Source organism: Triticum dicoccoides, chromosome 7B (assembly GCF_002162155.2).
Source record: "Triticum dicoccoides isolate Atlit2015 ecotype Zavitan chromosome 7B, WEW_v2.0, whole genome shotgun sequence".
NCBI lineage: Eukaryota > Viridiplantae > Streptophyta > Magnoliopsida > Poales > Poaceae > Triticum > Triticum dicoccoides.
In genome coordinates this window covers 585,248,462-585,262,978 of record NC_041393.1, presented here as the reverse complement: position 1 = coordinate 585,262,978, position 14,517 = coordinate 585,248,462, and the positions used below count along the sequence as shown (strand labels likewise).

Below are 14,517 nucleotides of genomic sequence, written 5' to 3'. Positions count from 1 at the left end.
CGCAACCAAGCCCCTCCCACACACACACCCACGCGAAGTCATGGCTGCCTGATTTGGTTACCTATTACAGGTAGGGTCAAGGATCCATCATTTGGGACCCACATGAGGCCCATCACCATCGTAGGTAGGTCCCTGGACCATGCCATCATTTGGATGCATTCATCAGGAGGATCACTCGGATGGCTCTACAACACTCGAACAACCACGCGTCACTCGGCGAACGATCAACCACTCGAACGTACATGGAAAGAAGGCGTTCTGGGAGCTGCAACGATCGAGGAATCCTAAGTCATCCACTAAATAGATTTATAGCTGCCGATACCTGTAACTGTTGTAGTATAGACTCATTACACTAGTAATTGCCTCATTATTCAATGGCATTAGTTGCCCCGGCGGTGTGGGAGACATGAGGCTGCAACGCACTCTATATAAGCCGCACCCCTAGCCGGGCACGTTCAACCTTGTAACCATATCCATCAAATCAAAGCAAGCCTCAAGGCATGAGACATAGGGCTTTTATCTCCATCGAGTGACGGACTTGAACTCGTTAAGCACCGTGTGTTACACCTATGCCGTAGCTACTCTGCCCCTTATTCGTACCCCTAGTACTCGTTGTCAGGATCATAACCCCGACATTGCCCGCCCGCACTTGAGACGGAGGTTCCGTCCTAGAATGCCATGCCTCCCGCCGCCCATCATTTAGCTCGTATTTGTCTAATACGTGCTTGCTCAGTTAAGGGCTATGGTCCCCTGATTGGTTCTAATCGATTTTGTGTGTGTGTGCTTAACCAGGATATCAATGAACACTTTGTATCTACATACCTCAAGGGATGTTCGATGCAGATAGACAATGTAGATTCTCAGCCATCCCATGAGGGCCGTGTGCTCGTTTTAGTTACTGGGTCTTTTACTGTGCCTGATGCCATGAAGCGTAGATTACTCAATCGTTCTTCCTTGCTCCACAAAAGGGAGGCTATTTTGTTCTGAATGATGTGCTTAGATACATTCCAGTTGAACCAGGTAACTAACATTAATCTTCAGTTTTTTTTTCACCTTGAGAGTTGCTCCTTCCATAGCTTTGCTGACATTTTAATACTTGACCAGAAACACCACCTGTCAAGGTTCCAGAGCTTAAGTTGAATGATATCGCCCGTGGAGTCGTAAATCAATCTACAGAAAGTACCTCCATCAGCAATGAAGTCGTGAATGACAGATAGTCACCTCTCGGCAGTGCACTACTAGCTTTCTTACAAAATGCAAGTTTATCCATCTATAGATTATGTTTGCTTTTGCAACAGATGGGTGCGAAAAGTTGATCATTTGCGGATGTCTTAGCATTGTAGATACATTATGATTGACTTCTTAAAAGGGCAGAAAACATCGGACAACTGAGTATGTCTATTATATGCATCTCAAAAACAGTCTAGTGAGTGAAAACACAAAATTTGATTGAGGTTATGCTATGCAGCCATCAGTCACCCACTGTTCCTGTTCCCCGTTCCGACAAAGTTGCTTCTCCTCTTTTCGAAGAAACATCGACCCAATCTCCCTCTGTACATTGACCCCTGAGCTATTCTATACTTTTGTATTGTCCCTGTACTCTGTTAAGGACTATTTGCAGCCTCTTCACAATAGTCATTGTCGCTTGCTTGTGTGACAGTTAGATGTTGACCAAGCCTCTTCATGGCACTCCATCCGCAGATCCGCTTACGCTTGCATCGCACCGACCTCTCAATCTTCATGATGCTCTGGGTTCTTCCTCAGGATCACAAAGCCCTCCAGAACTGGTGTCAGCGGAATATATCTACATGCAGGAACAGCAATAAGCTCAAGCAAGAATCAAGTTACTGAACATAAGATTCATTTCGAAAATGTACTGTAATTACTTTTCAGTTGCTAGCTCAGCTTGCTCCCCTGCAGCGAGCACTACAGGCGTGTTGTACGTCTGGAAGCCAGTGATGGTCCTGGGACTTCCCGCCTGACCGACCACGTCGACTGCTTGGCCGACACGAACAGGCACATGGAGGGGCTTGAGATCCTCATCCACAGTCAGTAACATCCTAGGCTGTCCCCAGCAGAGAAACACACATCTCAAATCATGTGATTCTTCTTTAACTCTACCACTGAGTCCTTAGTAGGAGATACATACCTGCATAGCAAGGGCGAGGATGTATAGCATGTAGGGATACTTTTCGACGATGATGGGTTGCATGGCAAGGCATGCGTGCAGAACGGTTACAAGCCCAGCTAGTGCTACGCTGAAAAGTGACAACAACAACAACAAGAGCTTTTTGAAACGTGCTTCCAGTAAAACAAAAGGGAAACCATATGGGGTACATTACTCACGGAGATAGAAGTAGCCTGTCAGAGTGGCATGGGTCAAGTGTCAGCAAGCCCTTCCCAAGGTGAACAAGACCCTGAGCAATCCTCACCTGAAATCAAACGAAATCAAATCATCTGAAACTTAAATAACCACAGGAAATCTTACTAGTGTTTAAAACAAGGACATGATTTATTTATTTTTGCTGTATATTTGTACTTACACAATACAGATAACCGCCATATTGCTGACTTGAGAGCTTACGAAGCAATCCGGCTATACGTGCATTGTTTGTACCAGCACCTATCAAGCCCAGTGAGATGATTGCAGCCTGCATGTACCGATTTGATCAAACGTAATCTTAAGCTTCAAGAGGTATTAATGTGCTATAGATTGTGACGAAGTTGCTAACCATCGACACTGCACCGTCCGCATCATGGCTCAGTCTACTCAGTGTGTCCACAACAACCGCCTACATGATATGCAGACAGTATGAAACTAGACATCTGGAAGATACAATCTATTTACACCAAGTATACCATAACTGCAGGCACTCAATGAGCTAGAATCAAATAAGAAGCAGCAAAGCATGTAGTCGCCAATAATCCAGTAAGACCAAATAAGTGTCTAACAAAGCATGTTCTTCAAGCAGATTCGGACCAAAATGGATGATGCAACAGATGAAAAACAAACAGCCGTGCATGTTCTTAGCCTATTATGCTTCCACTGCTATTAATATATTGCCAGTACGTGTGCAACCCAAAAAATGTTTCCATTTAATTTCATGGTACATTTGAAAGGGCTTTTAATATCACAAAAGTTTGACTCATTTCCATTTAATGTTATAGAAAAACAAGCAAACTTATACAAAAATATAGGAGTACCTTTGGATTGGATATGCAGAGCATGCCAAGAGCAAGAGGAACTGCTCTTCTTATACTACAATCACCATACTGTAAAAGGTGCTCGAGGGACCGTACAGCCATTTCAGCTCCTAATCCTTCAGCCATGGCAATAAGAGCAATTCCAAGGACTGCTGGCCCTTGGTCACTCCCACCTTTCACAAGTTTATTTGAGCAACTACGAAGGAGCTCCTGAACCTGAAAATCCAAATGGCATGGTTCCTAAAAACTAGCTATGCATTGAACTTGTTGGTATTGTACAGCCTCTCTGAAATTCATGTATCTTTTGAAGGCAAGTTACCTTAAGCACATTCCCTGTCCCAGCATATGCCAAAGACGTAAGAGTCAGGCCACAGTACTTCTTTAATGGTTCTTCCAATGTTTCAGAAACCTTAGCAGCAGTAGCATCCACCATCTCCTGATACAATGTTGTTAAGATCAACGAGATGAATAGGAAAAATGCATAAGCCTGTGCACATGCACACACATACAAAACAAAAGATATTTAAATATAAATCACATCAGCAGATGAAACTATTTTACAACAATGGAGAGAAACCAGCCAAAGCATGGGTTTAAGATATATCATAAAAGGATGTCCACAAGTATAAGGGCAGGCACCGAAACGATAGATACATGTTTTATAATTATTCTATGCTCCGCAACAAGAAAAAAAGTTGTACAAGAAGCTGCGGATCTTACTATGGAGGAACAACAAAATTACCTGTTTTCCAAGATATAGAAGGCCAAGGGCAACTGGAAGTAGATGAATAATGGGCTCTGTGAGCTCTTTACTGTGATTTTTCAAGACAGATATGATTGACTCTGCAATCTCTTCATTGCAGGAACCAACAAACACCAATCCCAAAGAGATGGAAGAGAACACTAATTCCTCAAAAGGTGTTTGGGAGTTACTCAAGGTAATTGAGAAATGCGATTTAAGCTGAAAATTCAGAAACTGTATCAATGCAAGAAAATAAGGGTATTTCAGCTATAGGGGAATGTATTGATTTGACCTCGTCTTTCCGGGACCCAGCATAAGCAATGCCAAGACCCAAGATTCCCCCGATTCGTGTAATTGATGTTGCACCCGTGCTATACTCAGAAATAAGAGCATGTGCCTGGAAAAACATAAGAGGTTATTACAGCAGAAGGCTTGCATTAGAAGAGCAAGAGGATGGATAGAGTAGGGTAGGGTGGCACGTACATGATCATATTCCTTCTTCACACCATAAGAGGCAATCCCTATACCTAACAAAGTTCCTGCAACGACATTAGTATCATTGCTGTGCAGATACTTGTCAAGTTCGGCAAATCCTAAATCAGGATCCCACAGATGTATCATTCCCTGAAAATGATGTGTTAGTATTTAGTAGTTAGTACTGGCATCTTATCGTATCATCTAGTAATCTAAAAGGTGCTTAATAGAAAGGGAATTATATCTATACCAGACTAGCTACTGCACTGGCTTTCCAAAGTTCGTTGTTCTTGAATAGCAAAGAATCTGGTAGTGCAGTCATGAGTTTGTCCTGCAACAAGAACACGGTCTTAATATCAGTACTTTCCCTAAAGATGGCGAGGAAGTTCATAAGAGCTAACCTGGCAATAACCAGCATTGACAAATGCATTGACAAAAATTGCGGCCAAATTCGGCCTTGCAGAATCAAGGCTGGAGCTTTTGGCACCTCGACCGCCAATCAGATGAACCTAACAGATGAGCATGTCTTTTAAATTTTAACTGGGGTGCCTAAACAAACTAACAAGCTGCTGAAAAAACTGAATCGGCAAATAACCTAACAAAATACTACCTTATATATGTCCTCTGGAGATTTTGGCTCCATGACACCAATATCCCGCGCAAGGATATGGTACCCCTCACTCAGTTTGGTGTTACAAACTACTTCCTGTAAAGCATTCTTCTCATTTTCATCTGCAACCATCTCATCATCAATCTCCACGCTTAAACCCTTCAATAAGAAGAGCTCATTGATAAAGGAAAATAAAAATCAAAGAGTCTGCCCAGAAATTTACACCATCTGTAGTATGGAATCTATAGGTACAAACTATCCCAATTATCAGAATTATAAATCAGCAGAAGATGGCAAAAATAGATAACTTTGCTTCTGTTGCATGTCTGAGCATGGATGAGACTCACATAGCGTGCTATCATAAATGCGAATTGCTGCTTCAGGGAGAAATCTTTAGTTTCTTCAAATACCGTCTTTATCTTCACATTCTGACCACAATACTAGAAGACATTGGATTGATGTTAGTGCCATTTAATTTCGGACCTCAAAATCACAGGCATAGCTCATTCACCCACCTTGTGGTCGTCGACCAAAAGTGCAATCCGCAAAGCACTTGCAAGATCCCTAAACTTCATGTACATGTCATAGGCAGTGCCAAGTGTGGCTTCATGGTGGGTGTAGAAAGGTATCTGCCAGTTTCCACCCCAACATAACAAGTGTTCACAAGTTTAATCTCGATAAAATTAGAGAATACATAAATTCATTCACGTACTTAGAACAACTAGTCAAATACAAGCATGCCCTTTTGTAGTTGGTAGAGTCAACAAGATGAAGTAGCATCGTAAGGTATTCTTCCTTTTTTTCGTCTGAAAGCATCTCAAGGTATCCAACCTATGTACAGAGAAATACCATGCTTCAGTTGCATCTCAATAATTATAAAACTGATCCATTAATACAAACAGAAATGTTTCACCAAACCTCCAGCAAAAGATCCAGAGCTTCAGTTTCAGCATTATGCTACAATAACAAAACCCATCAAACTCTCAATCCATCAATGAATTAATCACCATTAGGTTTCTTTTAAACAATTACTATTGGTTATCAATTAGCGATTAGCATATTCCACGTAAGTTAATATTTTTATATGATGAAGTAACAAAATGAAACAAATGCAACACACAAAATCTAATCGGGATCAACCTTCATGTGAAACTTGACAATTTCCAGCACTACATTTATTTTTGATTCAATTGGCGTTGATGAGCCATTGAACTGCAAAACAAGAAAAAGGTTAGCATTATAACTATAAGACCAAGAATAAAGTTTGCATATTTAAGCCCAACTACATGGAACAACTAATACACTATAGCATAGATAACAAAAGAAAAAGTTGACGGAACTTCTTTTCTAACAAAGTAGAATGCATTAAGAGATAGCAAACCAGCAATCACAGAAATTGGATGTCATACTAGTGTGAAGAGTGCCAGGGGCAGGCCAACTTCAATTCATGGGTATTCAGTTGAATGCCCATTATTTTTTGCCGAAAACTATGTATATCTATATACTATGTACGTGTTCAGGAAAAACGGAACTGACACATGAAATGGCATTGCCATCCGGACAGAAAGTGGATATCATACTACAGAACAGGGTACTATGAAGAACATATAAGAAATTGTGCAATACAACCGATGTAGTGGATTAGGATCTAACCTTCCATTCTTTTCCAATTTCAAAAGCCAAGTTTCTGTCAAACAAGACATTGACATAATTAGAGCCCACTATATGGAACAGTTTGAGCTTCCGCAACAACAAAAAAAAAACTTAAGAGCAATACTATAACCCATTAATTTCCAAACAATATAGCTTGCATTTGACATGCCAGAGTGACTAGGATGGTAAGTGAATAACATTCAAACTGGACCAACAAGAGTTAGTATTGCATTTGAGACAGCGTATCAAAAATAAATTCACATCACGTTGTATTTGTAGTTACAAGGATGGAAAATAGTGTATAGGAAGACAGCATAGTAAATAATGCTAATAGGGAGCTAGTTACAAGTAACATGAAGAAAAAGGTAAGGTTAGAATTACAGCCAGGGAGGCTGGATAATGTCATTACCTCACGTATTCATGACCCCATGAACATACATCAACTAAAGAGCCCATCATACAGTACTTCAGGCTTTCCTAAAACAAGAAAAGGAAGCAAAGTTTAGCAAATCCAGCCCTGTACAGTAATGGTGAATTAAATCTAGATGCTCATTTCAGTATTCAACTTTCCAAAAAAGCTTATGAATTATAACGGAAGTTAGGTGTTTTACGATGAGGGAAAACCTGTATTGAAGTAAACCTAACTACATGTAGGTTCTGGTGTTAAAATACCCGAGCGAAGAAAAGGACTAGGTGCCTATTAGCTATCTGGTTTGTGTGAAAGCATAACACTGTTGAGGTTGCAGCGACAGATCTGGTTCTCTCGCCAGCAACATTGGGCATGGGACGATCAATCCAGAAGTTAAATAAATCAGTTGATGGACCATGTGTTGATGTTGATAATGGTCGAATAGGGGAATATAGGATGAGATATGATCGAGCTATAGGTAAGTTACAAAGTTATACAATGAAGATTAATCACTGCCCTTTGTCCCAGCAGCATGCACGGCTAAATTTTTTAGTGGGTTCAGGTTAGTTGCAGCATAACAGAGAGAGATAGCTGAGGCTGTTAGTCTAGATTTTTGTTTGGGGCCTTCACATATTTGCTCTTTGCTTATGCCATCTAATCTGCTTTTAAGATCCTTATTTGATGAGTGCTGAAGCAAACTCTAACCAGTATGAACTACTCCTAGAAATAAATGAAACTATCTGTAGAGTATATCTTGCTCAGAACTTCACATGATGGCTATTTGTAAAGAAGAAAGATACTAACAGAAGGAAATGCACAAATGTTTGAACAGTGCTTTGGTATTTTTGCATACCCTTTCTCCTTCACCAGACATTGTCAAGGCCAATACTGACAGAATGTCTGCCATATGTTTCTGCACAATAAGAACAGAAAATCATGAGCACCAAGCAGTACTTTTAAGCTTGGCTCGAGCCGCTCAACTGAGAGATTAACAATACATTGATACCTTCTGCTGTTCAGAATCCTGCATTCTCTCAAAGCAAGTCTTGAGAGTTCCATAGTGTGCGCGGAGGAATTTGAGTTGTTTCGGGGCAGACGTCATTGAGCTTGTCGCCGCACAAATCTCTTTCCTGTTAAGCATTAATCACAGTTAACTATGAACTGAGAAGAAAAATGGCATATTAGCTGTTTGAGGAATGCAGTGCTACAGTCCAATAGCAGCAGTAGGATGCAACATTCGAAATGAACAAACCAAATCAAATATCCCATCATAACATGATAGGGAAATTCGACAACGAAAGCATGACGCAATAGGAATTTTGATTTCGTAGTATCCTGTCCCAATTTAAGAGCAGAGGGACGTAACAAGCCTCCAACTGGGCCCAAAATCGGTGCCCTTGCAAACTAAGCAAACCAGCACAACCAAAAACCGGAACAGCATTCCCGTCCTTGCAAATTTTCATGACAATGAATTTCGCAGAGCGTAACATTTCCCATAAACTAGCCTGCAGATTGCAGTACATACCGGTAGGTAAATCGAGAAATCAACCCAGAGATTAGGGTGCAGGAGACAACAAACTAAGCAGCGGCGCAACAAACATTTGCATGCGAATCGAGAAAACGGATCACGCGGATTCTGGTGTTCGCGCCTAAAAAATGGCCATCCAAAATTGACAGCGACGCGCCTGAATCCGAGCCGGAACTAAGCAGGAGACCGGAACCGAAACTAACCATAATTGACAGTGGTGCGGGGCACTAGAAACAGAGCAGCAGCGCCCGAGCCGAATTTGGTTTTCGCGCCCGGATCACACGGAATCTGGTTTTCGCGCCTAAACTGGCCATCCAAATTTGGCAGCGATGCGGCCGAATCCCGGGGAAGTTCAGAAGCGGCAGCAGGCATTACCTCAGGGTGTCGATGGCGCCTATCCGGAGGCGGGGATCGCGGCTCTGCGCCCGCTCCACGCAATCCTCGAGACGCGCCTTGAGCTCGCGGTCCTCCTCCGACTGAGACAGGCACGAGACGCGAGTCACGCGACCGCACCCGTAAGAGAGAGGACGAGCGGCGCCCCCGCCCCGCGGGGAGGAGGCGGAGGAAGAGAAGGGAGAGAAGCGGCGGGGTCGTCGCTGCTCACCAGATCGTCCCCCTTCATCTTCCGCTTGCCCTTGCCGGCTGCAGCGGGGCGGGGGAGGCGGGGACGCGGTGGGCGCTCCGCCACCGCCGCTGGCGTCGTCGCGCGGCGAGGTAGGGTTTACGAGGGGGTTTGGGGAGTCGGTGGGGAATCGGAATGGGAGGGAGGAGAGGAGGATTTGAGTTGGCTGGTGTGGTGATCTTTCCAGTGAGGGCCGGGGAGTCAATCCAAGTGAACGCGAAGTATTTATATGGCGAGCCAGCTGGCAAACGGGCGAACGGAACGGCTCTTGGGGTGGTTATTACGCGTGTGTTCACTTCACACGAGCGAACCGCCTCTTGCTTGGGTTGTTATGGGGGAGGGGTGAGGAAATGTGTAGCGCACCGGACGTGGAAAACACATGTACTCCCTCCATTCAAAAATATTTGTATCAAAATGGACAAAAAAATATATCTAGAACTAAAATACATCTAGATACATTTCTTTTATTTATTTTGATGACAAGTATTTTCGGACGGAAGGAGTACATAACAAATTACTCGTATTTCCGAAATAAATTAGTATAACGGGTGTTCAAATGGTCCTGACTTTTTTACACAATGAATATATGGTTCAGAGTCATATTTAATGACCGTGGAAACCACATGTACAATACTCTTTTCTGGTTTATAAGGCTTGTGTGTATCTCTAAATCTCTAATTTGACCAGCATAAGATGAGCTATATAATCTAAAAATATATCATTAAAAAGTATACGATTTGAAGTTTCTAATGATACATTTTTATGATATATAACTTGTATCATGTTGGCCTAATTGTCAATCTAGAGATATGCGCAAGCATTATAAACTGGAAAAGAGGTAGTAGCATAACAGGTGTTTAAATGGACTTGACTTTTTTCACACATGATTTGTGATGCAAAGCCATTTTTAATGGAATTATAATTACTAGCGAAGCTCCAATGTAAATTGGTGGCCCATATTATCTTGGCAAATGATTTGGGATCAGGCGACTGATCTCAGTCTTCAACAGTCACTCGCTGCCCCGCATTGACACCCACCACCTCGATCAAACACGTATACACATGGTATATCGGGTATATCACACACACCTTATTCCTTTGGCTCTCTAAAAACCGCTCATTGTTCCTCGGTTCCCCATCTTCTTCTCCAAGTGGCGGTGTTTCTTCGTTCCCCTTCGTCTTCTTTTCGTGTTGGCTCCTTCGGCTCTTAGCTTCATTAAGAGTCTTTCCCTTCCCACTTCCCTCTCTTTTTTCTTTCTTCTCTCCCACATTTTTTACCATTATCTCGCCGAGATCTACGGCCGGGTGCCAGTGCCACCATAGTGGTGTTGCGGGGGTACCGGTGATACTGCAGGAAGGAGGTCGGCAACTAATACAACTGACGGGTGCTGCGAGGGGCGAACAGAGCTTCCATGAGAGGACGACACGGGTGGTCGCCGACGGTGCTGCAATCGATCATCATTGATGCTATGACTAGTGGTTGTCGGTGTTGCAGCTGGTCACCGTTGGTGCTATGACCGGTCACCACCGGTGTACGAGTGGTGGACGTCGATGCTGTGATCGGTCACCGCCATTGCTATGAGTGGTGCTATGAGTGGTGATCGTCGATGCAATGACCAGCGTCGACCAAAGCTTAGACTGATCATGGGCAAAGTTGCGACTAACATCGACCAATGATGTGATCGATGTCGACCAAAGCTACGACCGATCATGAGCAAAGTTGCGAACATCGACCAATGATGTGACCGACGTCGACCAAAGCTGCAACTGACGTCGATCAAAGCTGCGTGTGGCGTCAACTATTGTTGCGACTAGCGTCGACCAAAGCTGCGGCTGATCACGAGCACAACTAAGAGCTGAGGGCGGCATTACTTTTGAGCGGGATGTTAGCTACTTCATCATTGCCGGTGATAGAGCAAAAATGCAGGAACCCCAGATTTCTCCTGCGCAAGAGCGCCCTGGAGGCGCGCAAGATGCCGTAGGGTGCCCTTTTTCTTGGCGGCCAGCGTGCTGATGTGCAAGTTAAGAGTGAAGATGAGCGGAACACTTTGATTGAGCGGTTGAGTGCGGGGCAATCTTGCGGCAGAGATGACTGATTGGTGCTAGCTATCGCCCGACCAACGGCTAGCACTGCCCTGTTATCTTCCCACAAGACCCAAAATTTCTCTCACGCCTATTGTGTTGCAACAAAACTAAGCGGCTCATGGTCAGTTTTGCTTCAACGAAGCTTCTCCATTGGTTGTCATATAGCGGACCCCTTCTAACTAATGTGAGGGTATCCAAGTGTTTGTTAGTTGTATTTTGTTGTATTTATATTTTTAGTATATATGGCAGAACAAAAATGTCAAATATTTTTTATTTATTTAAATAAATCCAAAATATTTCCATGATTTCAAATTTCAATTTAATTTTCAAAATATTTCTTATGAAAGTTTCAAAAGGGATTTTAGTATACTTTCTTGAATTTTTAGTTCAGTTTTAAATAATTTCAATGGCATTTCAGATAGTTAAACTTGAAAACAAAGGTGAATTTTCAACATTTAAATATTTTTATAATTAAAATTTATATATATTCATACATATTTCAATATTCTAGTCATATTTCAACCAGTTTCAATAATTTAGTCATATTCAACCATTTTAAGTTGTTTAAAAAAACTCATGATGTTTAAATGCAACCATTTTCTTGCGGGTTGCTCTGCCCCAAAGTATATATCATGCATGTTATATGTGACAATATAGTGATGAATATTTCACCGAAAATAGTATAAATGCAACCAACTCCCTCATTAGGAGATAGAGTGGAATATTGTTTAACGACAAACTTGGTTTGTGCGTATTACATTACTTTTTGATGTCTAATGGAACTCAACTAGATCTAAATTATGTATTTTTATTGTAGCTGCCATATATTTTAGTTGCACTGCGAAAATTAAAAGAAGAGAAGAGGAATAGGTTCTTAGGATGTGAAACAAGAATTGAAGGATTCTCCCATCTCCTGACACACAACAAATATCCACTTGCTGCTTCTTGGAGAAGCTGAGAGAGTCCACGGGCAGAGTGTATTAAACTTAGGTATGCTATTCTTAAGTACTCCCTCTGTTCCATAATATGAGTATATTGGGTGTAATAAGATCTTATATTATGAGACAGAGGGAGTATATGTGTATTAAATGAACTAATAAATTTTTTATGTTAATTGTGTTGACAATTTTGTTGTGTGTAGACTTACATTTTAGTGGCATTGCACAATAGAAGTTGACCAAGGGATTTATGAAGTAGGATAGAGATCGGTGAGAAAATATGTCCGATGTCTAGTTTGTTAAGAGGCTCAACTGTGAAGTGTGTAACTTTGGTTAGTATTCCCGAATTGTTGGCTATGAACTATGTAAATGTTGTGAAATGCGTGAATGTACATGTGAATTGTGTTAATGAAAAGTAATGTGTAATTGAATGATTGTGCATGCGTATTGTGTTCCTATTTTTCTGTTAATTTTGTTTGCATAGATGGTAACCATACATAAATAAAGTATGGGAATGCATTAGTGAATGGAATCATTACCACTGACCGGCTGACAGTTAGTACTAATACCACATCACTGACCGATCTTGTGGTCGGTCTATGATGAGAATATCATCACATGCCCCGAGGCACTAGCGGGCCAGAAACTATTCAGTGATGATGTAAATTGGTCATTCAGTGATGTTCAATTCTGCACTAGTGCCAATCCCCTCGAAAGACAATTGTCCCACTCCCCCCCAGCGCAGGCCTTGGGCATGCACAACATGGGTAGTTGCATATGGCCCCTAATCTCCTGAGAGCCCGGCCTAGGTACATAATATGAATACTAAACATTGAGCAAAACACACGTCGATGCAATATAGAATGCAACCCAATATCCAATAATGCAGAATACAACCCAAAACAAAAAGAAGTCATGTAACAATGAGGAAACAAGACTCTTATCTCAAAATAAAATGAAAACAAGTATGTTAACTACACCATGAGTAGCATCGAGGCGTATCCTAGGTAGCAACATATCTATAGTAGTCATGTTTAACTAAAGAGCACTACTTACAAATATATTTTTCAATAGCACAAAATGTTCATTCTTACCCCATAGATGATTGGCAGGCCTCCTCTGGACGACAATACCACCTAGGAGGCTGGGACCATAGGTGGATAGCGCTTTTGTGCTTTGAGATTTTCCCACATCATTATTTTTTATAGAATATGAAAGCCCAACTTCAAATTAATGAAGCCATCAACTGACTAGGATACAATAGTGCTCATACAAAGGCAAAAGCTTGAACAAAACCTAAAATATAAACATGCAGTGCTCGCTCACGACCAAGAAGCTACCAGAGTAACAATGAGCATAACACCACTACAATGATATAGGGGTCAATCCGCTGAAGGTCTCAACGAAAACTAGAATAGCAAAGCAATAACATCTAGTTGAAAACACACAGAGAGGTGAACAAGAGGAATCATACGTCTTGCAGAAAATGTTGAAGGACGAGAGGAGCCACGACAAGATCGGTGAGGGAGGACCACAACAAGAGCTAGGAGGCCGGGAAGCGGACTAGAAATAAGACAATAAAGCTACCCACAGCCGCGATGAGCCTCGTTGCCCTAACGCCTCCCATGCATCCGATAGGGACAAACCAACACCTGCAAGCATCATCCACCAGCAAGATCAACACCACCGTCTCCATCCAGAGACATCGCCATCACTTCTTGATCCCCTTGCAATGACACAAGGTAGCAGGTCCTCGCTGCCACCTTCTCCCACAGACACATAGTAATGCCGGTAATCTCCTCAGATGGCACCAAGGAGTGTAAGGAGAGTGTGTTGGGAAACATAGTAGAAAACAAAAAAAAATCGTATGATCAAACTAGAGGAACACTATGAAGATGCATTAACTGTTTTGATCAAATCGTTACCAACTTCAAGTTGCAGTGGAAGAAGAGTTGGTGTAGATCGTACTTTAAGTCCCTCAAACCATTCACGAATGATCCCTCGAACCGAAGACCGAAAGCACGACCTCTCTACAGACTGCAAGTGTTCGAGCTTCACGATCCGACAGAGCTTCACAGTCGAGAGCTAATTGTTGCCGGAGAATTAGAGGGAGAAGAAGAGAACCACACAGGGCCTCTCTTTTATGAGGATTATAGATATCTAGGTCTAGCTCTAATTAGACCAACTCCAAATTAGAACTAGAACTAGAGAACTGGAGGAGGCTCCAAAACTTGTGTATCTCTAAGGGCCAA

At 42.2% G+C, this 14,517-nt stretch overlaps 1 protein-coding gene across 1 annotated transcript; it reads right to left on the bottom strand.

The window, feature by feature from the left end:
• Window positions 1-1,380: 1,380 nt before the first annotated feature.
• On the bottom strand, window positions 1,381-9,257 carry LOC119340030 (26S proteasome non-ATPase regulatory subunit 2 homolog A-like). Its single transcript, XM_037611944.1, has 25 exons — window positions 9,225-9,257; window positions 8,996-9,096; window positions 8,099-8,222; window positions 7,946-8,005; window positions 7,093-7,160; window positions 6,679-6,717; window positions 6,171-6,246; window positions 5,949-5,987; window positions 5,739-5,825; window positions 5,546-5,659; window positions 5,378-5,458; window positions 5,031-5,189; window positions 4,822-4,929; window positions 4,671-4,751; window positions 4,430-4,570; window positions 4,239-4,343; window positions 3,947-4,165; window positions 3,524-3,640; window positions 3,205-3,420; window positions 2,733-2,792; window positions 2,544-2,651; window positions 2,347-2,432; window positions 2,150-2,258; window positions 1,887-2,065; window positions 1,381-1,804 (listed from the first exon to the last, which is right to left on the bottom strand). The coding sequence occupies exons 1-25, from the start codon at window positions 9,240-9,242 to the stop codon at window positions 1,732-1,734; spliced, it is 2,568 nt and encodes an 855-aa protein (XP_037467841.1). The 5' UTR covers window positions 9,243-9,257; the 3' UTR covers window positions 1,381-1,731.
• Between the last annotated feature and the right edge of the window lie 5,260 nt (window positions 9,258-14,517).